Source organism: Sesamum indicum, linkage group LG6 (genome assembly GCF_000512975.1).
Source record: "Sesamum indicum cultivar Zhongzhi No. 13 linkage group LG6, S_indicum_v1.0, whole genome shotgun sequence".
NCBI lineage: Eukaryota > Viridiplantae > Streptophyta > Magnoliopsida > Lamiales > Pedaliaceae > Sesamum > Sesamum indicum.
In genome coordinates this window covers 18,701,396-18,709,113 of record NC_026150.1, presented here as the reverse complement: position 1 = coordinate 18,709,113, position 7,718 = coordinate 18,701,396, and the positions used below count along the sequence as shown (strand labels likewise).

At 36.4% G+C, this 7,718-nt stretch overlaps 2 protein-coding genes across 6 annotated transcripts in view; both read left to right on the top strand.

Moving 5' to 3' along the window:
• Positions 1-3,675, top strand: part of LOC105164975 (mediator of RNA polymerase II transcription subunit 34) — a 10,712-nt gene extending 7,037 nt beyond the window's left edge. For 2 of the 5 annotated variants that reach the window (XM_011083829.2, XM_011083830.2), the window contains 4 exons: positions 1,299-1,363; positions 1,789-1,867; positions 2,513-2,730; positions 3,350-3,675. In XM_011083829.2, coding sequence (XP_011082131.1) covers positions 1,299-1,363; positions 1,789-1,867; positions 2,513-2,730; positions 3,350-3,550 — 563 coding nt within the window. In that variant the 3' untranslated portion in view covers positions 3,551-3,675. Of the gene's footprint in view, positions 1-338; positions 586-1,244; positions 1,364-1,788; positions 1,868-2,512; positions 2,731-3,349 lie in introns of those variants that run through there. The other 3 variants (XR_002287192.1, XM_020694301.1, XM_020694302.1) reach the window with 3 other exon arrangements.
• The window catches only part of LOC105164974 (eukaryotic initiation factor 4A-3), a gene marked incomplete in the record, with an annotated part of 4,706 nt that continues 1,513 nt past the window's right edge, over positions 4,526-7,718 (top strand). Inside the window, 6 exon segments of the mRNA XM_020694303.1 lie at positions 4,526-5,015; positions 5,512-5,752; positions 5,900-5,980; positions 6,313-6,420; positions 6,807-6,926; positions 7,569-7,718. Coding sequence (XP_020549962.1) covers positions 4,708-5,015; positions 5,512-5,752; positions 5,900-5,980; positions 6,313-6,420; positions 6,807-6,926; positions 7,569-7,718 — 1,008 coding nt within the window.

Genomic DNA, 7,718 nt, shown 5'->3' with positions numbered 1-7,718 from the left:
GAACCTGTTTTAATGAAAAGCAAATAAGAGAATCTTTAAAATAGCAATATTTCACACATCAGGTGGAGATTCTTGATTTTGCTTCAATTTAAACTAATTTACAGATTGAGATTCTTGATTTTTGTTTCAAGTTAAACAATTACAGATCTTCCTTTTGTTTCTCCAAGCATTGTCCATATTTTTTATTTAATTTTACAATCTGAAAGAGCCTACTCTGATATGCCTTATGTTCTGTAATTAATTCTGATTGTTTTCCATGAGTCAGAGTCATCTATGTTTTAGGTAACTTTATACCGTGGAGTTTGGACTGATGATTATAATGATGGTTGTTTATGTAGATAAATAATATCAGAAGCTCAACAGGCACATTTGGAAGTGTGAGGGGATTACTTCTATGTGTCCTAAAGTGTAGGTTCCTAACGAAACATTAGGGAAAACCTGGAGTAGGAGCTCTCTCATCACTACTCATCATCATTTATAATGTCTGAAAGGACTCAAAGGCCAAAGGCGCATCTTGTCAGTCTATGGAGTTGCTATATGTGTAGACTCTAACGCAATGCTCGAGTATCTACTAGGCAAAACAATGTACAGCCTATCCTATCGTGAGCTCTACCAGTATAGGACAGAATTAAAAACCTCATAAATATTCACCAAAAAATTGAAATGAGTAAGATAGTTAAAATATTTATACATTGAATTGTTAGTATAATGTTCCAGTTCTCTAGGTGTCTGCTATCTCGTGTTTATTCCCTGGTATAGACAATTTTTGCTTCTCCGTCTGTGAGACTTTTTCCAATGTCTGGAGTCCGCATGTGAAATCCATACAATCCGAGAAAGCATTGTTCGAAATTTATTAAGTTTATCGTGTTCTTCGTTTCATCCTTTTATAGTATGCTTTGTCTATTGAAATTCTTAGAATGCCAGACATCTGGATTGATACTTTCTCACTTATTAACACATGAGCTCTACTAAATTGAAACTGGAAAAGCCTGTAAGAGATTGTCCAAGTATTATAATAAGTTGTTATTCATATGCTGATCATGTGCTTAGTCTGTTTTGCCTTTTTATCTAAAGAATGTGCTTTTTTCCCTCCCTCAAAAAGATCTGAATTGCGTAAAATGATATTTACAGGGGAAAAATTTCCCTCTCTCTCTCTCTCTCTCTCTATATATATATATATATAGTGGATGCAAGTTTGTATTGGTGAATGTCGTCAGATTTTCACTGTCATGTATCGGGTATAGTGCATAGGTCCACAGATATTTCTGCATAATACTGATTTTGTGGACTTCACTTAGATCCTGAGCTAAAAAAGGAGGACTTGGAACTTCTCATTGTTCAGCTTGTGGTGGATCATGTTTTGGTAAGACTTGGCTTCCAGCTCTTGTTTTCTTTAAACCATTTCCTATCTGCTTTGCGTTAAGGGTAGTCTTTGATATTTGATTTAGTCCCAGAATCCGTTTGTCATTATCATCTTTTTGCTCGAAATAAACAGCACAACTTGGTATATTACTGTATTACCCTGTTCTGATGTTTTGGCTGTGGGCTAAGTGGAAAATAGCCCCTAAGTTAGAAAGAAATATCAATGAGAGATAATGAGACCAGATGAATTAGTTGATAATATTGCTGCAAGAATTTTGCAAATTAATGGCTGTTAGTTTGTCAGATCTTGAATTTCTTCGTTTGTTGTCAGCCAAAAATTATCAAGAGAAAAACAAAAAATAGTACAATGAGCTCAAAGTCCCTTTTCCTTTTCTGAGTGCATGATGTCTCGCTCCTCTGATGCAGAAAGAAGAATTTCAGCATAGTGCCTATGCGACAAATGCCTATGTTACTGTAGGACCTTTAGCAAAGCAAGTTTTGCATGGTAAGATGCTCCATAATGCTGAATGCTCTTGAGTTGGTTCGAAATTCACTTTTTTGGCAGATGAATGCTGTTTACCACTATCTCTGGTATTTATATGTGCATATCTGTGCCTATTTGCTCCACTCTGAAAGCTAAAAGAAAATCCATTTTGAGAGTATTTTCCAAGTTTCATGTAATTATAGACCCTGTGACTAATGGTTGGTCAGCGAGAACCTGGCACTAATTTATGGCCCGTGCGGTATTGTTCTGCTGAGGATTAAATTGAGTTACTGTCTTGTCTTTGCATGGCGACCTTCCCTTTCACTGAAGTCTCTGTTTTATTTTCCATTTCAAATGCAATTCTTTATATGTTTGTTTTTGCCTCAGCTCCATATTGCTCGCCGTTAATCTTCTTGTGCATGAAAATACCAGTAAAAGTCTTCAGAACGTGCTGATGTACACATTCGTTGCCTATGCCCCACCATAAAGTATAAATGGGTAAATCAAATAAAAAAAATTAGTGCGGGTGGTTTTTCAGGGTAAATACATGCTGGATTTCAGAGCAGAGTATTACCCTCTCTAAGAAAAGAGTTTTGGAACCATATATTGTTTTTGTCATTTTTCTGCAAATATTTTTGTTTCCAACTATGATTGTGTTACTTGCAGGAAAGAAGATAATTAAACTTGAAGTTCGTTCTGGACAGAAAAGTAGTTCAACTGATTTGAAAACCCACAAGCGTGGCAAATCTAGTGGGTTGGAATTTAGACTTGATGAGCTGCGAAAGGAACTTGCTTCAGTTGATGGGGGAATATTTCCTCACTCGGTATTATCCACTCAGCAAGTTAGCATGTTGAGTGCCAAGAAGCCAAAATCAATGGAAGAGGTACAGCCGCTCATCTATTACCACTTGATTTCTGTATCAATGTTTCTTGTGGGTGCTAACTATGCTACCATGAGAGAACCCTGACCAATATATGCTGATATGATTTTCCTGGCTTGAAATACTAGTTTAGAACACAATCATCAAAGGCAAGTGCATATCCGTTCTATGTATCAATGATTCTGGAAGCTTGCGTTTCCAAATGTTTTATTTCCCACAATTGCATTTTGAAGGGCCTGCATTTGTTCTTAAATTTGCATTATAAAGGTTACATATGTCAACATATAATACGTAAGTTTAACTACATATTTGGAAAAAGAGATCCCTATCAACTCTTCTTAACAAATTTTCTTCACTTCCAACTTGGATCATATAATTCATGCCTTTTCCGTGATTCATTCATTATATATCAAACTATGAAGCATCTACTACTGTTGTACCCTAACCTAGCATCTTATGCTTGTTCATTATATTTACCTAAGAAAACTTCGTCCTAGTGTGTAATGTATCTTCTCAAAATATTGTTGCTACTGCAATACAGTATAAAACTCGCTTCCCCTGTTTCTCAGTCTTTCATACATCAGATCATCCTGAGGCTCAGTGCCTACTAACTATCTTGCAGTTGGAGAAGATCATTGGAAAGCTGAAAGCAGAGAAATACGGGCCAAAAATTCTTGAAGAAATTAACAATTATGAATCCAACAGCAGCCAGGTGGATGATGATTTTTCAGGTGGGGGGCAAGATTGCGAAGGCAGAGCCGTTAAGAAGTTAAAAACCAAAAAACCTGTTGTCCTCGTTGAGAGCAGTGGAGATGAAGCGTGAAAGAATGGTATTATTATTTTTCGTTGAATAGTAAGAATACTTTTGGTTCTGGTGATAGTACAAATACCAACTGTCAGTTGCTAAATGCCAAAAAGTTACTTGAAATGATTTTCAAATTTCACTAATGTTTTTTGAATGGTGAAAAATTACGTGTAGTGGATGAGTTGACTCATCTGCTATGTTAGTTGTGGCATTAGCTGCATGGCCTTGTCAGCTTCCACATCAGTTACCTATGCCCCGGAGCTGCCTGCATCCATATAACCCCAGGAGTTTTATATTCCACCCACGTCAGCAGATTCTGATGAGTCAGTAGCCACGTCAACACCATTTGTCTCCCTTGCTATTTGGTATAATTATATGTAAATTATTTATAATTTTAAAAATTATATTTATTAATCCTGACATTTATTTCTGTTTAACAAATAAACCTTTTTGTTAGTTAAAATACATCGAATATGCTATTATTGCAAATTCGGATTTGATGATTTATCCGATTGATTTATTACTAATATGTTGCATGTCAAATATATCTTTGCTGACCAAATTACTCTTTGTACATTTTTAAACCTTAATGCATACGATGAGATATATCTCAACTTTTATAAAAGTATGTTCAAAAAAAATTATTTTACCTATGTTAAGTGAATAATAAATTAATTGAGAGTGTTTTTTATTCTTTTTTGTATCAATGTCCGATTGAATTTTGATAAATGATATGATCTATTTATTAGATAGAAACAAACGTTTAAAGTATTAAATGTGATTTGTCGTATCATAATGGTTTAAAAAAATTCTTATTCAAATTAAATTAAATTAATTACAAAATAAATATAATACGTGTCATCAATTTTCTTAAACTATATATTAATTATATTATAAATATTATACTTATATTACAATTAATTTAAACTCGATGATAGTTGATTTGGATTAGAATTTTCCATTCATAAAAAGTTGGGAACTACAAGTTTTGCACATATTGGGGGATCCACCGCCTCGCGCGACTTTAATTTAATACGAAGTACATCCGCTCTCCTGCCCTACCAAGATATCGGATTTCGAGGCTCAAATCGCGAGCTAGGGCACTTTCCATTTTCTTCGCCTGTTAGGAAATTTCCACATATTCTCTCCTCTCCGACGCCACTCGATTAAGCAACATGGCGGCGGCGGGGTTTCAGAGAGGAGGAGGTGCTCGGCGAGCTATGGAGGAGGACGACGCCAAGCTCGTCTTTGAGACTTCCAAAGGCGTGGAGCCAATCACGAGCTTCGACGAGATGGGAATAAAGGACGATCTCCTTAGAGGGATTTACAACTACGGTTTCGAGAAGCCTTCTGCCATTCAGCAGCGTGCTGTTCTTCCGATTATCTCCGGACGTGATGTCATCGCTCAGGCGCAGTCTGGTACCGGGAAGACTTCCATGATTGCACTCGCTGTTTGTCAAATTGTCGACACCAAGTCTTCAGAGTATGGTTTTGGTTCTTGGTTGGTTGTTGCATGATTATCATGGCTTACGTGGTTGGTGTTCTTTTTGTAATTAGCTTGCTGTTACTCTATATGGCGAATAGTGGTCTAGGGAATTGCTGTTCTGGGTTAAGTTAAAATGCAATGTCTTATGCTGGTAAGCTCGTTCCTTGTTGATTCATGTTTTCAGGGTTTTTTTTTTTCGTTTTTGTTTGCGCAGTATGTGTGGACTGCTGTTTCCAGGATAGAATATCAGTTCTTAGTTTAAGACAGCATAATTTATCTTCTCCCAGTTGATTCCTGCATTTGGCTGATTTGTCACTTAGGAGAATTCTTAACTGTGGGTCTTTCTGCCTAGGTTTCTAGTAATCAACTGATCAACCAGGATTCTTGTCTCTACATCTGCTAAATTTTATTTTCTACTTTAGATTTTGATAACAACTTAATACAGAATTTCTTTACTGGAATATTTATTTACTGATTTCTTCTTTGTTATTAGAGTCCAAGCCTTGATATTGTCACCTACAAGGGAGTTGGCTGCCCAGACAGAGAAAGTAATATTGGCAATTGGTGACTATATAAATGTACAAGCTCATGCTTGCATAGGTGGCAAAAGCGTGGGCGAGGATATAAGAAAACTGGAGCATGGAGTTCATGTGGTATCAGGCACTCCTGGAAGAGTTTGTGACATGATCAAGAGGAGAACTTTACGAACTAGATCAATCAAATTATTAGTTCTGGTGAGTTTATATTTATTCTCATTTATTTACTTGGCTTAGTTGTGCATCATGTGGTGCTTTTGATCCAATCACTATATTATGATATTATGTCTAGCTAAATTAGGTTGTTCTGGCTTGTTACATCTTCTCTTTCTTTAATATCATCAGGATGAATCTGATGAAATGTTGAGCAGAGGGTTCAAGGACCAGATTTATGATGTTTACAGATATCTTCCTCCAGAACTTCAGGTGATCTCTCTCTCTTTCTCTCCCCTTTTCCAATCAAAAATCTATTGCTACATTGATGTTAATGTATGCTAAGATTTCTGATGTAGCTGTTGACATGGCCGCACACCTCTGAAATACATATGATTCTATCTAGATCTGCTTTTGAGTACAAATGTGTGTGTATGCCAATCTGAATTCTATTGAATTCTGAATTTGACCAATATGCTTATGTATGACATCATGACAATCTGCCAAATGGTTTTGAATGACTTTATGGCACATATGCAGTTTCATAGAGCTTGCATATGGCTGATTCCTTTAATATTATTTAATATGTATAATTGTTGTTTTAGGTTGTCTTAATCTCCGCTACCCTCCCAAATGAAATATTGGAGATGACTAGCAAATTCATGACTGATCCGGTTCGTATCCTTGTAAAGCGTGATGAATTGACCCTCGAGGTATGTTTCCCTTTATTTCTATTTTTTAATTAATGGTAATTATCTTTTATCCTACTGTAGAGGATGGGAAGGGTGTGTGGAAAGGGGTAACTGTATGAAAAATATTTCAAGCCTCTTGTCCCATTCTGCTACATTATTAGCAAATAGCAGTGGTTAAAAATAGCAGAAGCAATGGAGAGCTATTTAGTATGCCTACATGTATGTTGACCGAAGCGGTAGTGTCATCTATTTAGCTCATTATGCTCTCCCTGTTCTTCCTTGGCAATAAGAAAGATATAAACACCTTTCCTATGTTAAAAAAAAGCCTTCGGCTGTCAAGATGTGGGCTCCACATCAGATCTTCTGTTTTTTTTCACATTTTCTGATTTTCATTTTTATTGTAACAGGGCATCAAGCAATTCTTTGTCGCTGTAGAGAGAGAAGAATGGAAATTTGATACTCTGTGTGATCTATATGATACCCTTACAATTACCCAGGCCGTTATCTTTTGTAACACAAAGCGGAAGGTAATATTTCTGGTGTCGCATTGTTCAGTATTACTGTTGCTATTGATGATCGTGTAAAAAATTTTCCAATCTTCTCCTTATTTACAATTCCCTGTTTCTTGGTATGATTATGCTAAGCATAAATAATTTGGTGGAACCAATAAAATCTTGAGTACTTGTTTGTGGTCTTTGGTTACTTCTCCTTTCTTAACATGGTATTAGTTGTTGCCACTGTTCAACTTGTTGAGTGTTCGGGTTTCCTGTGTAGGCTTCGAACGCATAGTCTATTTTGTGTTTTTATCTTCCACTTTGATATAGAAAGGAGCCTCTAAAACTATTCAGAAAATAATACTTCCTGAAATTAACGTTGTGGCTGCAGTTGCAGCTTTATTATAGTAAGACAATAAGCAGGATTATGTATAACATACCGGTAACACTAGGGTAGTGGGGTGCTGGATATGAAAGAAGTTTCATTCTGATCAAATACGCATAACCTGAAAATTCACGGATCTTTAGAGGAATTACACAAATGTGGTTAATACTAGGTGCAGGAACCTGTGGAGATACATTTAGTTAGAGGTGAGGTCATGGTGCTCCAAGTAACTGATATGCAAAGCAGTTACTATGCCTGCCATTTTATTCCTTCTCCTTTGCATGTGGCAGGTGGATTGGCTTACAGCAAAGATGCGTGAGAATAACTTTACTGTCTCGTCTATGCATGGAGATATGCCGCAAAAGGAGCGTGATGCAATTATGGGAGAGTTTCGATCTGGCCAGACGCGGGTTCTTATCACAACAGATGTGTGGGCTAGG